The sequence below is a fragment of the Tachysurus vachellii genome, chromosome 11, assembly GCF_030014155.1.
Source record: "Tachysurus vachellii isolate PV-2020 chromosome 11, HZAU_Pvac_v1, whole genome shotgun sequence".
Classification (NCBI taxonomy): Eukaryota; Metazoa; Chordata; class Actinopteri; order Siluriformes; family Bagridae; genus Tachysurus; species Tachysurus vachellii.
Genome location: NC_083470.1, coordinates 20,267,757 through 20,286,014, shown reverse-complemented (window position 1 = coordinate 20,286,014; position 18,258 = coordinate 20,267,757). Strand labels below are relative to the sequence as shown.

Below are 18,258 nucleotides of genomic sequence, written 5' to 3'. Positions count from 1 at the left end.
CATGGATTTGCACACAAAATACATACACAAAGTGTTTTTTTTTTTTTTTTAATATTATTAAATATAGTTTATTCCAAAGTTCTTTTCCCCATACATATGAAAGGAGTTCAACCTGATAGACAAGAACATTGCATATGTAAGTGTCATTGCCAACACTGTACAAAACCAGGCTAGTTCCAGTTAAACACTACTAATACAATTGATATGCTGCTTCTGCACAGTGAAGTAGTCCAGCATACATAAAACGTTGCTCTTTGGTCCTGAGGAGCGATCAGATTTTCCCAGGATCCTCCTTGAGCGTAACCGTCCTGTTGAAAACCAGCTGAGGAAACAAAACAGACAAAAATCCCGAGTATGTTCTTTTAGAGACCTGACTAATGACAACACTATCATTGTGTACATAGAGTAGCATAACCTTGTGGTTCAAATGATAAACACCTACTGAGATGTACGGTTCCAATACGTGTTACAGCTTGGTCTTAAACCACAGCTAATAAACATTGTTTTCTTCCAGAGAAGGTCGTTTTGGTGTATTACTTACACCCCGAGGTATTCACGAATATTACATATCTAAAATAAATATTTCATCACTATCAGAGCCAGTGATCGCAGGTTGACATCGTCACGTGTTAAGTATGTCAAACCGAATTCAATCTAAAAATATGGCTACTGTAAAATGACTCAAGAAGATATTTCATGGTATTTAGTGTGAACCTGCTTTGGTAACATCCTTGAGTCTATGGTTCATAAAGTCTGGGAAGCATGGTTGGTGTTCAGGATTTTTTTTCATTTATTACATGGACGGAAATCTACTATTACTACTTTACTTGATTTAGTCAGTTGGACTGGTCACTTGAATTGAATGGTTTTTTTTTTTAACCCTAATCATGCAAAAAGTCATAAGTCAGTCTTTAAGTAATGTCAATAAATAAAAAGCTAAAATATTATTGTATTGTAAGAGTTTGTGGGGTTTTTTTAGTTAAAAGCTTCTGCATGCAAATTATTTAAGAACCCGGTTTAGACAAATGCTAGGGATACAACAGATACTGAAAACCACATTGAAAGCAGCATTTCTTTTGATTCAAGTTGTAAAATGCCTGAGTGAAAGGCTGTGTGTGGAACTAAGCCATGATCAGACGTTTATGGAGGTATCAGGAAAGATCAGGTATCAATACAAGTGCTTTAATAACAGTGTAGTGCTGCTTTAAATCAAGTTTTACATTTCTATTGTTCTTGTTCTACTTTTCTGTGCGTTGCTTAGTCTTACCTTATCGGCTGTGCTATCTGGGTCCAGGGAGAAATAACCCACTCTCTCGAATTGGAATTTATCTAAGACTTTAGCCTTGCTTACTGAGCGGTCAATTAAGGCACTTTCAATCACATGCAGTGAATTCTGTAATAAAAGAAATAAATGCAAATAAGAAATTATTAATAGATGACTGTAAAAAGTACATAGCTTTATTTGGACAGCAGTGCTGAATCAAAATCAGTGGATTTAGGATCAACACTCACAGGATTGATGTCACTCAGAAAGCCGTTAGGCACTTCAGATGTGTCCTCTGGGTTTTTATGAAGGAAGCTAACAAGAAAAAAGAAAAAAAAAAAAAACACACACTGACTCACATGAGAAAAGATTTGGTAACAGGAACATAAAGTGATACAAGGTTCTACACATGGGGTGTATATTATATTATCATGATTTGTATGAGCAAATCATCAGCCCATGGGTCACACCGAGTCACACACTTACAGACGCTCATAAAGGCGCACTTCGCATGTCAGGGGATCGCAGACCCAGTGGATGAAGGCTTTGGGTTTGTCGGTAGTGTCTGTGCTGGTGCACGTCACCTCCAGCTCCACCACTTTACCATTGTCATCCTGTCAACAAAACAGATCACCACAACATTTTGTATAAGTGATGCACAAATCATGCTTGTACAGAAAAAACATTCCCAAAGCCTTCTCATACATGTCAAATTGATTTATTGCTGAATAGTCTTCCTGATTTTATTTGCACCGCAGAGAAGCTGAATTCTCAAATCTGATTGGTCAGCACCTATGAATACATTTTCTAGAACAGCAGCTCAGACCAAAGTGCTAAATAAATTTAGATTAGTGCAGTCAGGCTGATATATATGATATTTTATACAAAAACATTTGAGTGTGAGTGCTCTTCAGTGAATGAGGATTTTGCACTTTCTGAGCAAGAAACGTGCAAACAAAAGTAAGTTGTGGGGAAATCACTTTGTATAGTTCAACAGAGTTTAAGTAAATGTAACAAAGCAATCATGTTCTGTGGTGTTGTTACAGATAAACAGATAATCAAACTATGAGTGATACAATAAGGATTCATGCACAATTAGGCTTTGCCTTCTGGACTAACTAAAAACATACTAAACTGTTAATGAGAGTCAATATTTGGGCTTCATTAGAGAATCACATCTAAAAAAAAAAATATGTACAAAATATTCTTACATTCAACCACTCTGAAGTCTAAATAAAGGAAACATATCGGATATGTTCTGTAAGTCATGGTTCACCTTGATGACACGCTGCACGGAGATGACATAGCCGGCATGCCTCAGACCTACTGGCTGTTCGGGAGTCAGACGCTTATAGCCCTTCTCCATTACCTAACAGGAAACAAATATACTTCAACACATACAGCAAAAAGTCTATGTTTTCCTCATTTCTACCTCAATTCTCGCTCACTCTCACCTCTCTGAAATCGCTCTGCTCAATGAAGATTGTTTTGGAGAAGGGAACCACATGGCTACCCTTACTCTCATCTGCAGGGAAGTCTGGAACACGGATCTCAGTCTGTGAGCCAAAAATAGGATTAGGTTACAATAATACTGTATGTGAAGCATCTCACTCACAGACATCATGCTTTGTATATATAGACCTTTGCGGCAGCAGGCAGATTGGTGATGGTCACTTTGAGAGGATCTAGGACAGCCATGACTCTCGGTGCAGTGTCATTAAGAACATCTCTCACACATGCTTCTAACATGTGGGGCTCGGTGGTTGTCTGAGCAACAGTCACACCCACCTAAATGAAAAATGAGGTATGAAGAAAATATATATTTTTACCATCCAATGGTATATGTGAATTCACTAATCAGAAAAAACGGTTTATTTGCTCTCTTACACGGGCACAGAAGTTGTTGATGGCCTCTGGGGGAAACCCTCGTCTCCTGAGGGCAGTGAGTGTGAAGAGGCGTGGGTCATCCCAGTCTCTACAGAAACACCAAATGATATATGACCTGAAGATGAAACTCAACTCGCTTTCATTAATTAATAGAGATTATGCAATAGCCAAGATAACAAAAGTCCAAAGGCACCACATTATGTGGGATGTGATAGCTTAGCGGCTAGCGTTGGACCACTGAGAGGAAGGTTGGAAGTTCAAATCCCAGGTCCAAAAACCAAGTGTCCGCTGCTGGGCCATTAATCAAGGCCCTTAACCCATAATTGTTCAGTTGTATAAAAATAATATAAAATTTTAAGTCGCTCTGAATAAAGGCATCTACAAAATGCCATAAAAGTAATGTTATGTAACATCAGTAATACTACATAGCTTTGATTATTCTGAGCATGGAGTTTTGTCTAATGCTAAATATAGCCATTACCTGTGAAAGTTAAATGTATTCAAGAAAAAAAAACAAATGAAGAAATCAGTAAAAGAACATGAGAACAGCCAACAATGGGGACTTATCTTACCTGACAACCCCAGTCTCCACCAGTCTGATGATCTTCCTCTTAGAGACGACCGTGTAGGTAAAGTTAAGTCTGCCGTATTCCCACTGCACAGGACAGTACAAGTCCAGAGCATTGCACAGCCAGAAATATGATGAGCGCCTGAGAATGAGAAAGAACATACACAACATGTCAGTTACATTCCCTTTATACTGTAGGCCAGAGGCATTATCATTGTAGACGTAATAACGTAATGCTGGGATTTCACTATATTTCACTAGTGCTGTCAGAATTTTGGACCCCACTGTATGTTTCAGAAACTCCAAGTCGCTATATTTTTAAATCCACTATTATGTCCTCCTTCACTGCTGCACTTACCTAGCCTGAAACTCTTTGGTGCACAGCGAGTGTGTGATGTTTTCAAATGAGTCGCACAGGCAGTGGGTGTAGTCATATGTAGGATAAATACACCTGGAGAGATAAGAATGTGAGAAGGTGAATCACAGATTGTTTCATTTATTAAAAAAATCCAAATGTGCATGAGGTTCCCATGTTTGTACCAGGTGTCTCCTGTTCTGTGGTGTGGTGTGTATTTGATGCGGAAAGCCACTGGGTCCATTTTGCCATCCTCCATGACCATCTTCATGCGGAGTGTGGCCTCGCCCTCTGCAAACAGGCCCTTCTTCATTCTCTCAAAGAGAACGATGGATTCCTCCACAGGTCGATCCCGCCATGGTGAGAGCGGCGCATTGTGGCCCTTCAGCTCCTCGGTGCGCTGGTGGCACACATATGCATGACCCCTGACAAGGACACATACGTTACCTATTAACATCAATTTTGCCAAAACATCTAAAACCATCTAAAAAAAAATGCTCATCATCCAGAAAAACATGATGGTGGTTGCATCATGTTTTGGAGATGTTTTGTTTATCTGTAATTGAGAAATTCTTTGAAGGCCAAACAGGCAAAACCTGATCCAATCTCCACAAAGACTCTGCCAAGGCTACACTGGAGTGTCTCTACACAAAGAAGCTGAATATGTTCAAATGGTTCAATTAAAGACAAGCTCTTAAGGATCCAGACGTATAAAGTTATAATTTAGCTGTAATTACAGCCAGACATGGTTCTACTTCATACTGAACAGGGATATGAACATATTCAACAAAGTATTTGCTGAATTTTGTTTCCTTTAATTATTAAATAGTAAAAGTTTCTTATCAAGTTCATTTTATTTCCATTAAAGAATATATAAAGTAGTCGTCTGTATTCTTTGGCAGCCTTTTACTGGAGTGTGTGTGTGCGTGTGTGTGGTGGTTTTGTTCACCTGCGTATAAGGTCCACACCGAGTTCGTATAGCTTCCCGAAGTGATCAGAGGCATAAGTAATATCATAAGGCTTATAGCCTGGAAAACAACAGACACAGACAAAAAAATAAACTGCTTGAGCTTGAATTCGACTTAATACAATACTATAAACCTAATTTGCTAAACTCTTCATCGTATCTGAAACTATTGGATCTGATACAGGAAACATGGGTGTGTGAGAATGTCAAATGCTCCAAAGATTTCATGCACGCAAACCAGTAAATGTTTGTTGGCTTTAGGATGCCATAACTGACATATTTATTGCAAAACTGAAAGGAGCTTGAGAAACACACCCAGCCACTCCACCATCTCTTTAATGGCAGTGAAATATTTCTCCTCTTCTTTCTCTGGGTTTGTGTCATCATAGCGTAGGAAGCAGATGCCATTATTTGCCTGCAGAAACAAGTAAAAAAACATAAATAAATATAAAATACTGACACATTGTGTGTGTGTGTGTATACATATATTTGTAAAGCAGTACCGCAGCATAACCAAAGTTGAAGTTAATAGCTTTGGCATGGCCGATGTGAAGAATGCCATTAGGTTCAGGAGGGAACCGGGTCCGAATCTATACATAAAAAAAAAAAAAACACAGCAAACAGATAAGGAACAGTGAAGCATTTTTCCTATAAAACGTCCTATACCCAGTCAGCCACACACACACACACACCTGTCCTCCAGTTTCTTCCAGGTGCTTCTTCAGCAGGTTCATGGTGTTTGGTGTCACAACATAACCTTCAGTTTTGTAATTCTCACCTAAAAATACACAGCAGGACATTCAACTTCACTTTTCTGTGTTTACTCATATATGCAGCACAAGGCTCCAACATGTCCAATCTAATCTTTAATAAATAAACACATTATATGCTTTAGATATATCAGTGTAGTTTTTTGGAAACGGGTGTTTAAGGAATGAGCTGAAGCTTTCAGACACCTGGTTTATGGAACTTGAGAGCTTCTCCTCTGAGCTGCTCCATCAGAGATTTCCCCTCTACTTTAACACCTGTGAACAAATACACACCACATCAATTCATTTGCCATTAAAGGTGGGGTGCACGATGTTTGAAAAAATGCTTCAGAAAACTGAGTCGGGACGACTAACAAAACAAACGTGTAGCCAATGAGAAGAAAGGGGCGTGTCTTGTCAATATGCAGCGGAGAGAGTGTTCAGTGCGCATGTATGACATTAACCGAAAGCGATTGATACATTGACATGGCAGATACCTGCCGTTACCTCTGCCTCGGGTTCTAGGTGTTGAAAGTCTTCTTCCATGTGAAACAGAGCTAAACCTTTCACGGTACAACACACGGTACTACAAAAACACATTTGACCTGTATTACCATAGTATTACTCATCGAGTTCATTTACTGATAAAAATATCCCCTCGGCCAGCAGCCCCAGCAGGTTCCGCCATAATAGTTGCCTGGGTTGCTTATTTATGTGTGGGCGGAGCTATCAAAACAGGGGTGACACCCATTTGGGTTAAAGGCGTGTTTGTTTTGGGGATTTCAAATGTCAACATTGGCTTTCAAACATCGTACACCCCACCTTTAACATTATTAACCCGAATTTTGGCTGTAAACCAAGTATTAAAATCCAGCTTCTTTTTACACAACATACGTGACTAGGTACTTGTTGTGGTACATTTCTACCATACCAGCACATCAACGATGCACGAACATTTTGTACCAAATGAACCCGGAAGCTTTTCTTTACTGAAATAGACTATATAGAATGCAATTCCTAGCACACATCCAGTGAACAGTAAACGTTATCCAAAACGCTAGTGAAGAACCATTCTCCAGACACCTTTTATTATGAGAGCGCTATCATGATTTAATCAGAGAGGGCTAAATTTAAATTAACGCTAAATTAGTGTCATTTTTTAACAAACAAAGCACAGCAAAATGCCTGGATTGCTGCAGTGAAAACAAAAAGAGCAGGAAATAGAGCAAACATTTTCTCTCAACGTTTATGAACTATTGCATATTTAAAGAAAGACCTTCTTCGACAAACAGAGATGTATGTAATTACAAGATGCATGTAGAATATGCTTAAGACAAGATTTCACCTTACACATAAAAATAAAGTTGGGGCACATTTTCTCATATCTTTAACTTTATAAACATATCAAATATAAACACAATATTTCCTTTGTTATGGCTTTGCACCATTTGGAGAAACAACTCCAGTGACTCACCGTTCACACACACATCATTCTCAACCTTCTTCTTCTCCTCTACTGGTTTGGCTTTTGCTGCCTATTCAACACAAAAACACACACAGACACACAAACAACATTAAATCTATTTTGAAAGTTACAAATGCATCATGCATAATTTTTTATGACCGTGACATGTACCTTGGGTTTTTTCTCCAGGTCTGCCACAGTTTTAGGACCCAGGAGGTGCAAGACCTGCATAGAGAAGAAAGCATGATGAAAACAAAACATCTGCTGAGCTCAGCATTTTGGACTCGAATAGTGTAAATGCTCACCTGCATATCGACTTCATTTTTTAGGATCTTCCCATCTGCCCATTTAAGAGCAGCTCTTGCTTCACCTAGAGGATCAGCAATCAGAATCAGTTACAGTTGTACTTCTATCTCGATTGATGATAGCTGTATGAATGGAAAGAAAAATATAGAGGTTTTCACCAATGAGGAGTCCCATGTTGAAGCGATATCGCTCCGCCAACAGCTGCTGTTTGTGCTTTCTGATGATCAACTCAACCTGAGGAAACAGTAAACAAGCACGAATGAATCCCCAGACAGAGTGAAATATTCTGTGTACAGTATGTATTAAACACAGAGGAGCTGTTTCATTTTACGAGGGAATCATGTCAATAAACTGTCTTTAACATTGCTGGTAAATTGTAGGCAAGTCGGAATTAGATGCATTTTTAACCACCACTTCAAATATAATTTAAAACTAAAGCAGAGTTGGGTGTTGGAAGGAACCTAGCTCAGTCAGAGGAGAGAGTTATTACTATAAAGGAGGTGGAACATACATATATTAACATGGGAGCATACGGGCTGCAGTGTTGCACAACCCAATAACCGGAGTGGGATTGTTCAGAATTCCAGCTACGTCTGGGATTAAAAAAAAAATTCAATTATCCCGTAGACAACTTTAATATGGACTAAGTACATAAAAGCTCACACAGTAAATCAATTCTATGTTTAGGGCTCGAAGCTAAACTCTAAACAGAAAAACTTTTGTGTCCTTTTGATTTCCTGGTTTCCATGATATATTACTGCTTAATAGCTAATTAATGGTGATATCAAGCCAGTCATATTACTTGACTTTTCTTTAAATCACTGGGAATTTCCCTTATCGGCTTATAACTGAAGATTTATAACAGCTCTGAATAATAAAGACTCAACACTGTCAGAACTGACAGAGGCCTCTGACTGGTAGGTTGTGTGGTGAATTCAGGAAACACCAAAATGCTCATGCAAAAGCAGTCAGATAGACTGCAGCACCCGAACACGTACATAACGCTGAATGTGAGCTAACTAACCTCATCTTCAATCTGCTCTGGCGTGACAACAACTCCCACTCCACAGGAAGTCTCAAATGCCTTCTGGTCCAGAGGATTCTCAGGGTGGCCCTTCACAAAGTCTAATGCAGCTGCAAACAGACAGAAGAACAAAGTTAAACAGCTGGCACTGTTGTATCAGTGTTTTCAGTGTTAATATTCTTTATCATCAACATGCCATCCATCTTCAGTGGCATCCAAGATGTTGCTCTGATATCTCCCTTAAAAGGGCGATGCAGCGATGCTTTATTCCTTTATTCTGTACCATTCCTAACCCTTACTTCCTCATATAAGCTGATCTCAAATAGCTTACAAAGTTTATCATGGCATAGATTGCCATCCAGCCAAGCCACATTTCTGCTGTAACAGAGCCTAATACATTTATGCTGTATTTCTTTAATATAGTAATGGTCACTGGAAAATAGTGAGAAAGAAAAAAAATTACTTGCTCTTTTGTGGGAACATTTTTGAGAACAATGATTTTTTTCCCCTTTCTATTAAACACCACTGTAACTGTACTAGTAATGTCCCTCCTATAATATCAGTATGGCTGTGAAGCCACAAACTTCTAACAGGAATAAAATAAATGCATCATCATTGTCCCACAAAACTGCACCAGGTTTGTTACGGCATAATGATTTCAGGAGCAGTAACAACGAACGATTGGACAGTTAAACGTTTACTTTTAACGTCTACGTTTAATTCAGTCCTTGCTACGGTGGTTCTCGTTTCTTTTGTTGCTACCTGTGACAACCCAGTAATTCACAATCCTCTTCATAATGACTCATATTGACAGCAACCATAGTTTCTCCATACAAGAGACACAGTGGACTTAAAATCCTTTGGCTGCGCTGTCTGCTCCTGTTGAAAACACGTTCCATTACTACCTCTGCTGTCACCTCTGACATGTTATCTGCCATAAGAATCACAGAACGTCCTGGCACCACTTTGTCATCCTGTTTATAACAGCGATGTGATAAGTACTAACAATACCAGTCCACCATTAACAGCTTTGAGAGTGATTGAGAACTATATGCACACCTGACAACTGCAGGTCTGTTGTGATCTTGCGCTCGACAATATAACCGGTCAAGAAATTCAAGCGCCCGGTGTCTCGTAGACGGGATGATAAGCTGTAAAGTAGGTTCCCAATGGCTTTGTCCACTTCTTTGGATCCCAACAGCTTCTGGGCCTATAGGAAAAACAAAGCTTTAAAATAAGTTTTCCTCGTACTGATCGATGACACACATTTCATTGAATTGCCAACAAATTCAAATCACTGATATTCATTAAGAAAATAATTTTATTTTGTTTAACAGCTGCTGGAACCAAACTCCTGGTGTGTGTCATTAAACCTGATTCTGATCAATGAAATATATTCCTGAAATTAAACTAAAGAGAACTAATTATCATAAAAGAGCACTTTTTTTGTAAAACACTTGAAATTAACCCAAGACTCTGGGAAAAAAAAAAACTAGCTACAATATTCATCAGGGTAAAAAACTGAAAGTAAAAGTTACATTTGTTTTCATTGTTTAATTATATCATAACAATATTCATTATGTACATAAAAACCAACCACCACAACAACAAAAACCTAAGACGGACAATAATGACTAGAATTTACATAAGTTTTATTAATATTGGTTCTATTGAAATCATGATGCATAGTGACAGCTGACAGAACAGATGTTAGCCTAACTAGCTAGCTCTGCAGCCGGGCTATGCCCACGCGCGCAATGCCCACGCGCGCGAGGTCCAACCTCGTGCCGGTGTGTTTCTCAAACTTACCTGTATAATAGCGTCTCTGAGAGCTGAACTAAGTTGCTCATTTTTTATCGTCTCCTTGGCTTTCTGCTCACTGAGCCCGACTGAGGTAAAAAGAGCCACCAAATCCTCCATGTTGCACACGCACGCCACCGTCAAGAAAAACTGAAAATGCGAGAGAAATAATTCGTTTTCTTTTCCCACGTACTTTCTGTCAAGTCCCGCCTCCTGTGCTCAGACCTGCAATCTGATTGGCTGTTAAACCAATCAGTCTCAGAATCAGTATCAGTATTAGAATCAGAATTAGGTTTATTTAAGTGTGTTGACGCACACAAGAAATTTGGTTCCAGCTGTTTGTGACTCTCAAAAGTAAATAAAAAACAGTGTTTACAAGGTGACAATTCCCCCAAAATAAAATTCAACTAACTCCACCGATTCGTATATTGTCCTTTGGTTATTGGTAGACGGTACGGTTTTTCGGAATGCGGGTGGGAAAGACACAAGCCACAGTATTCAGGAAGGGACAAAAGAGCCAATCATGAATTATTTTCTACAAAGCTTGTCCAATCACAAGGAATTTTACAGCAATGTTTACCAGCTATACCAAATCTTACACCAGAGTTACATCAGTTACTTTACGATGGCTAGTGAAGATAAAAACAAATCATAGAAAGTACAAAAATCATGTTGTGGGCTGCTATAAAATAAATAAAATTAATTCGGAGATTTCGCAGGGTTTATTAATGTTTCGTCCAAACTCATTCATAAGGTTTGAACACAAATCACACACGTGAGTAAAATCTAAATCTTGATATTATTTGTCAGAAATACGCTTTTTCAACGGCTAGTCAACACTTCATCTAAGTGTTTGCTGATAATTCTTTAACGTTTCTAGGCAGTTTATTAACAATGGGGCTCGAGTCAAGAATGAAAGAAGATTAAAGGCGCAGTAGGACGATTTATGACCTTATTAATAATTCGACAAAGTTGGAAAAGAGATAGATAAAAAAAAAACCCGATGGTTTAAGCCGTAACCTTAGGAGAAAAGTATTACATGGGTGAGAAAACTCCTTTGGGGATAACTGCCTTTACGGTACTCAATGCATGTTTGTGTTTACATTGACATCGTATCAGTCACTTTATAGACGCTCCCTTACACCCTTCCTAATATTCTAATACCGCAACTTAGGGCTCATAAGTGATTTTTAAGAAACGGAAAATGTACAGCGACTGCACTTGTGACTATTGTCGTGAATCATATTGATCGCATGTTGTCGGTGGTTTGAAAGAGGAAAAATAATAATCCAAAACCTTTAACTGAGACTATTTGAACTGGATTTAGGGCACTCCATTAAGGTGGAACAGAAAGATGTCCCAGCATGCTTTGCTCTCTTTGGGGGCCACAGCATGGCGCTGTCTTTCCTGCCCCAAGTCTGAACTTCGCCTGGACCTGACACTGGGATGTGGACAAACTTTCAGGTAAAATATGTATCACAAAGTGGATATGTATTCACTATGCATATATATATATATATATATATATATATATATATATATATATATATATATATATACACACACACACATATAGTGAATACATATCCACATCAGACTTAATCCCTCTTTACTCACATACATCATCTGACATTTTAGTAGCGTGTATATATATATATATATATATATATATATATATATATATATATATATATATATATATATATATATATATACAGTATATGTATGTATGTATATAGATAGATAGATACAGAGAGAGAGTATTGACCACTGTAATCTAAATCACAGGTTTTCATTAATGCACTTGTTAAAAAATAATAGTTGTTGTTTTTTGTTTTTGTTTTTCAGTTAAAGCTCATTCACAGAGACAGACCGTTTTTTTTCCAAATCTAATTATAATAATGAACATATTGCTGCTTTACAAAGATAAAAACAGTATATTTTTGATATGTGAAGTTTCCTGTAAGGAGATGTTTATGTAACATTTTAGGTTGTTAAGGGAAGAGATGAATACAGCTGCTATTGTACAACATTACTGGAATGTAAACGGAAATTTACACCTTGACATGTTTTATTACATTATATTCTTACATAATAATTAGCAGTAAGAAGCAAAAAAGAAATAATTCTTCACTCAAATAACATGTTATACATGTTATACATTTCAAATGGCACTAAATATTTCATCTATAACTGATGACACTTAATTACATCCTAGCAAGTCAGAAAGCTGATATGAATCTGTATTAAGTCTGAGTATGAAACAACATAGCTTAGGAAATGTACTGCGTTGTTCTCTCTGCCAATGTGTTCCTACTGAAAACAACCCTGTGTTATGTTAAAAATAGTGCAACTTTGTGTGAACTGTTAATTCTCCCAGATGGCATGAGACAGGCGAAGGCCACTGGACAGGAGTGATGGGAGGACGAGTGTGGACGCTAACTCAGACCAACGACACTTTATGGTACCATGTGTACAGACGCCAGGAGGATCCGGGTAACGCTGATGGACGGAAAAGGAAAGCAGAGAACTCCCAAGAGTCAGGAAAGAGGTTTAAAGAAATGACTAAGGTAAAGGTGGAAGAGAATGAAAAGAGCCTTTGCGTGTCGAACTCCGAGCAGGATGCCAAAGACGAGGAGATGTTAAGAGACTATTTCCAGCTAAGTGTTAACCTGGAAGATTTGTATAAAGAATGGGGTGATGCAGATCGACACTTCAGGCTCATAGGCAACATCTTCTCAGGTAAGCTGTGCATACTGATTGCATTAGGTTCATACCACAACATACTATGATTGATAACATTTGACAGTCACCTACAAGACTAAAATTTGCTCCATGTTCTATGAGGATCTCAATATTCATTTACACCAATCAGCCATAACATTAAATCCACTTGCTTAATAATAAATGAACACCCCCATTGTACCACCAAAACAGCTCTGACCCATCAAGGCATGGACTCCATGAAAGGTTGAAAGACTTTGAAAGGTGTGCTTTGATATCTGGCATCAAGACTTTAGCCACAGATCCTTTAAGTCTTGCATGTTGTTTTTCCAGCACATCCCACAGATGCTTGATCAAACTGAGATATATGGAATTTGGAGGTCAAGACAACACCTTGAACTCTTTTGTTAAGGTACTCAAACTGTTGCTGAACATTTCTTGCTGCGTGGCAGGGAGCTTTATCCTGCTGAAAGAGGCCAGTAGGGGATACTTGGTCTGAAACTATGCTTAGGTAGGTTGTATGTTTAAAAGAAACATCAGAGGTTTCGCAGGAGAACATTGCCCAGAGCATCACTGTCACAACCAGGAAGGAAGGAGACAGACCCGTACGCAGGATAGCTTCAAATGAAAGGGGTTTAATAAATAAAGAAGACAAAGACAGAAAAGACGATCACTGAAACAATACAAATGACGACACTTAACAATGACTAGACATAACGAAGGGTAAACGTAACTAATAATGGTTCACTTAAATATAAAAGACAATGATGACACAATATGGATCAGGTGTGACGACAGGGAGGAGCAGACGAAGGCGGGGCAGACACGTGACAAGAAACAATAACAAATGCACATGGCCAAAAAGTCCGGGCTGAGTCCTGACAATCACTCTGCCTCCACCAGTTAGCCTTCTTCCCATATTACATCCTGGTGCCATCTCCTCATGAGGTAAGTTCCCCATGCATACTGTAGGCTAGCCTTTGCTCTCCATGTGCATTAATGAGTCTTGCGACTGCAGAGCTTCAGTTGTCCTTCATTGAACCACTTTTAGGAACACCCCACAAGACCTGCTGTTTTGGAGATGCTCTGATGCAACCACAATTTGGCCCTATTCAAAGACTGCTTGCTTGCTGTCTAATTTTACCCACCTCATGACTGGTACCATGGTAACATGGTAATCAATATTATTCACATCACCTGTCATTGGTTTATGGCTGATAAGAACATGTATTTGTGGTAGGAGTGCGCATGTTGCGACAGGATCCTGTGGAGTGTCTCTTCTCGTTCATCTGCAGCTCGAATAATCACATCTCTCGGATTCAGGGGATGGTCGAGCGTTTGTGTGGCACACTTGGGACTGCACTCTGCCAGCTCGATGGCACACAGTATCACGACTTCCCCTCCATAGAGGCTTTAGCAGGTAACACGCTTTCATTACCGCATACATTAATGCCCTTTTTCTGGTCAGTAGTATGTACATATTTGATTGAGTTGTGTGTGTGAGACAGAGAGAAGTGTAGAGGCACAGCTACGGGATTTGGGCTTTGGCTACCGAGCTCGTTTCCTACAGGGAAGTGCACACCTGATTATGAGCTCTCATGGTCCTAAGTGGCTTCATGATCTCCGTAACATCCCCTATCTGGAGGCCAGAGCTGCTCTCCTTACACTCCCTGGTGTTGGCCCAAAGGTAGCTATTCATTTACGTGTTGTAATGTTTGCCAGAACTAGGCAAATATCTTTGCTGAGATCACTGAATAAAGAAACAGGAATCGCAAATTAAATGTGATAAAAAAAAAGCAGCTGTTTGCTAGACTACTGATATTTCTCTTTATCTGTGAATGTCCATGTTTCTGCAGTATAACTATTATACTACAAACTTTGTGTGTATGGATGTGTGACGTCTAGGTAGCCGACTGTGTGTGTTTAATGTCCCTGGACAAGTCTGAAGCCGTTCCTGTAGATACTCATGTGTGGCAGATTGTAAGGCGTGACTACAGCTGTGCTGCAGGAACTAAACAGAAGACGCTGACCAATAAAGTCTACAAAGAAATCGGTGAGTAAAACAACAGTCACATTAGCTTTACTGCTATTTTCAGTGTCTAACTGAATACTGAAATGATGTTGATGTTACTATGGGCAGTATAATTCAACTTAAATTATAGTGTACTCAATAACATTCTATACCAGCATCTGACTGAAACTACAGCATCTGTCTACAATGGCTATCTTTTTAATTTCAGTGAAAATCCTTGCATATATTTTTATATTTTGCAGGGGATTTTTTCAGAAAGCTTTGGGGCTCATATGCTGGCTGGGCTCACTCAGTAAGTAAAAAAAAAAAAATCTTCCAACTGCCTTAACTTTTTCTGTATTGGTTTGTGCTGTTCCTTTGAATACATGTGTATCGTTTTATTTCGCTTTGTCCTTTTAATCATTTATTGGCTTTTATTTGAGCTACTTTGTGTTGTCAATCTCTCTCTCACACACACACACACACACACACACGCTCTTTCTCTGTTTCTCTGTATTGACTCAGTCTCTGTCTTTCTCTCTCTCTCTCTCAGGTTTTGTTCTGTGCCGATCTAAAAAAGTTCCAGCAGCTGAAAGAAATCCCAACCATAAAAGAAGAAAAGAATCAAGCAAAGCAGGTAGTAAAGAAAAAGAATACAATCTGTCAAAAGGCAGGGAATGTGAAAAAGAAAGGAGACTAAGATCAGCAGTCTAGTTTACCTGTCTTTTAAACAGTTATTACTAAATGACTGGAAGGAAAACCCTGGCATGAAGTCAGTTCTTAGTCTAAATGACTGCTTGTGCTGCCAAAAAGCACATATTCTTTGTACTGAATTTTGGTGTTTGAGGAAACTCTATGTATAATACAGCTATTGTTGTATGTGGGGAAAATGATTTTGTATAAAAATGATCTAAAACCAGCATGTGTTTTGTGTCAGCATTATTCGTTGCAGAGCGTATATGCGTGTCGCAGACAATGCCGACATCTACAGTTTTTCTGTAGCTTTTACAGGTTATGAGTCTTCGCTATGGCAATTTTGGAGAAACCAGAAAACTACACTTGAAAAATAATCAAGTTTGTTCAACAGAAAAGCATATTCATAAATGTGCTGATGTGATTTATGGCATTTTACCTGGTAAATGCACTAGCCTCTGTCTTTAGAGCGATAAAACAAAAATAATATGCTGTGACTGCACTTTTACTTTCCTATTCTCTCACTTTCACTCACTCATTTTCTACCGCTTATCCGACCTTCCTATTCTTTTACTCTTATTTTGTTGCAAATGTAGTGAGGCCCTTTGTAAAAATGTCCTTTGTAAACACCCAAAGAGACGTCTCTACCTAACTCTATCCTCAGTATCCTCTACTCTCGCACTAATTGCCTTCATGTTCTCTTTTAACACATCCATATATCTCCTCTTTGGCCTTGCTCTTGACCTCTTACCTGGCAGCTCCATCTCCAACATCCTTCTACCAATATAACCATCTCCCTTCTCTGTACATGTCCAAACCATCTCAATCTTGCCTCTCTGACCTTGTCCCAAAACAGCCAACCTGATCTGTCCCTCTGATGTGCTCGTTGCTAATCCTGTCCATGCTCGTCACTCCTAAAGAGAATCTCACCATCCTCATTTCTGTTACCTCCATCTCTGCCTCATGTCTTTACCTCACTGCTACAGTCTTTAACCCATACAGCATAGCTGGTCTCACTACTGTCTTGTACACCTTTCCTTTGAGTCTTGCTGACACTTTTTTGTCACACAACACCCTGACACTTTTCTCCACCCACTCCAACCCACCTGCACTCGCCTCTTCACCTCTTTTCTGCACTCCCCATCTCACTGGATGGTTGACCCAAAATACTTAAACTCCTGCACCTCGGCCCCCTGTAACCTCACTGTTCTACTTCCCTCACTCTCGTTCATACACATGAATTCTGTCTTCTTCAAATTCTATAGATTCTATTTCTACAAATGCTTGTTATATTTATTGTGGAACACACCAGCCGCTCATGACGCTCACTAACTCAATACTCTCCATAGCCCATAGTGATAATACCAAGGTACAGTAGCACCCAATGGAGTCAACATGCAGTTACACCATAAATGTGTATAAAATTACACTACAAAGAACTATGATAACGAATGTGCATCAATACGCACAACAGTGACTTCCAATACTGTCGGTAAACGAGTTTCTACTAAAATGACGGATGAGTATGTGAGTAAAGAGGGATTAAGTCTACCGGAATACACTCTGGCTGTGTCTCATTCAGTTCTCTAGATCGCTACCTGGTGAATCAGTGTATCGTGTAGACGGATTCACCAGCTAGGGAGCTAGAGAGCTGATTTCTTGTTTGTTGTATGTGTGCACGCATATATGGATCAGTTAATGATCTACATACTTTCAATCCGAATTATTTTAAGTAAAGTAACAACAACAACAGCACACTTGTCCCAGACTGAATTCCATTCGCACAAAAGTTTTTTTTAAATTTTTTTTGCCTCCTTTGTATCAAGGCCTGTAATTTGGTTTGGCGTCAAATATTTCTGGCTAGAAAAACTTTTGAATGCTTGTGTATACCCGCAAAGTCCACTATGAGGCACTAAAGATCAAAGACTCGGCCTTGTCCTCTGAGTTTTTCTCTACTCACATTTTACACCATCATGCTTGGATGCAGTCGGCTCTCTTGACTGATTACTGTTCAAACATTACCTCAGTTCAAATATTTTTGCAACATAGCAACTGGCTTGTACACCGAGGTCAGGAAGCAAACAAGATTCATTTGTTGCCTCCTCTGTCAATTTACCTTTATTCATTTCAGAAATACTTATCCAATGTGATCAAATGAATACATGATACAATCCAGAGCACAGCTGAATATTTGAGGGTTGAAAACTTTGATCGATAGCCCACGAGCAACACGCTGGGAAGTCCTTGGACCCGAACTAACAATCTTCCATTCACAAGCTGAGAGCTCAACCACTGAGCCACCACCTGCCCAAACAAACTTGTTCCCATTCTTAAACTTTTTCGGCTGAACTTGTCAGAACTGTATCCTAACTGCTAAGCTGGAACCATAAGCAAGAATCATATTCCTACATCAACAATCCAGTGAAAATAGTGGGATAATCAGGA

The 18,258-nt window shown here is 39.0% G+C and overlaps 2 protein-coding genes across 2 annotated transcripts; one reads left to right on the top strand and one right to left on the bottom strand.

Annotated features, from left to right (window-relative positions):
- Window positions 1-62: 62 nt before the first annotated feature.
- On the bottom strand, window positions 63-10,558 carry qars1 (glutaminyl-tRNA synthetase 1). Its single transcript, XM_060881902.1, has 23 exons — window positions 10,395-10,558; window positions 9,645-9,795; window positions 8,586-8,695; window positions 7,720-7,795; window positions 7,561-7,625; window positions 7,427-7,480; window positions 7,265-7,325; window positions 5,998-6,066; window positions 5,734-5,819; window positions 5,545-5,631; window positions 5,357-5,456; window positions 5,024-5,102; window positions 4,260-4,499; window positions 4,078-4,170; window positions 3,724-3,861; window positions 3,152-3,239; window positions 2,906-3,052; window positions 2,719-2,820; window positions 2,541-2,633; window positions 1,751-1,878; window positions 1,513-1,579; window positions 1,268-1,393; window positions 63-322 (listed from the first exon to the last, which is right to left on the bottom strand). The coding sequence occupies exons 1-23, from the start codon at window positions 10,503-10,505 to the stop codon at window positions 272-274; spliced, it is 2,322 nt and encodes a 773-aa protein (XP_060737885.1). The 5' UTR covers window positions 10,506-10,558; the 3' UTR covers window positions 63-271.
- Window positions 10,559-10,979: 421 nt separating this feature from the next.
- On the top strand, window positions 10,980-16,039 carry ogg1 (8-oxoguanine DNA glycosylase). The gene is made up of 8 exons (XM_060882087.1): window positions 10,980-11,160; window positions 11,713-11,849; window positions 12,766-13,127; window positions 14,350-14,529; window positions 14,618-14,796; window positions 15,015-15,162; window positions 15,384-15,433; window positions 15,674-16,039. Exons 2-8 carry the CDS (start codon window positions 11,740-11,742, stop codon window positions 15,818-15,820), a joined length of 1,176 nt encoding a protein of 391 aa, XP_060738070.1. The 5' UTR covers window positions 10,980-11,160; window positions 11,713-11,739; the 3' UTR covers window positions 15,821-16,039.
- Window positions 16,040-18,258: the final 2,219 nt, after the last annotated feature.

Excerpts from the sequence above, each read along its gene's own strand:
- qars1 (XM_060881902.1), bottom strand. The coding sequence starts at position 10,505 with ATGGAGGATTTGGTGGCTCTTTTTACCTCAGTCGGGCTCAGTGAGCAG. Across the intron at positions 7,796-8,585 it reads CAGAGCAGATTGAAGATGAG|GTTGAGTTGATCATCAGAAA; the intron begins GTTAGTTAGCTC and ends CTGTTTCCTCAG. Across the intron at positions 5,457-5,544 it reads TCAACTTTGGTTATGCTGCG|GCAAATAATGGCATCTGCTT; the intron begins GTACTGCTTTAC and ends TTGTTTCTGCAG.
- ogg1 (XM_060882087.1), top strand. The coding sequence starts at position 11,740 with ATGTCCCAGCATGCTTTGCTCTCTTTGGGGGCCACAGCATGGCGCTGT. Across the intron at positions 13,128-14,349 it reads CATAGGCAACATCTTCTCAG|GAGTGCGCATGTTGCGACAG; the intron begins GTAAGCTGTGCA and ends TATTTGTGGTAG. Across the intron at positions 15,434-15,673 it reads ATGCTGGCTGGGCTCACTCA|GTTTTGTTCTGTGCCGATCT; the intron begins GTAAGTAAAAAA and ends TCTCTCTCTCAG.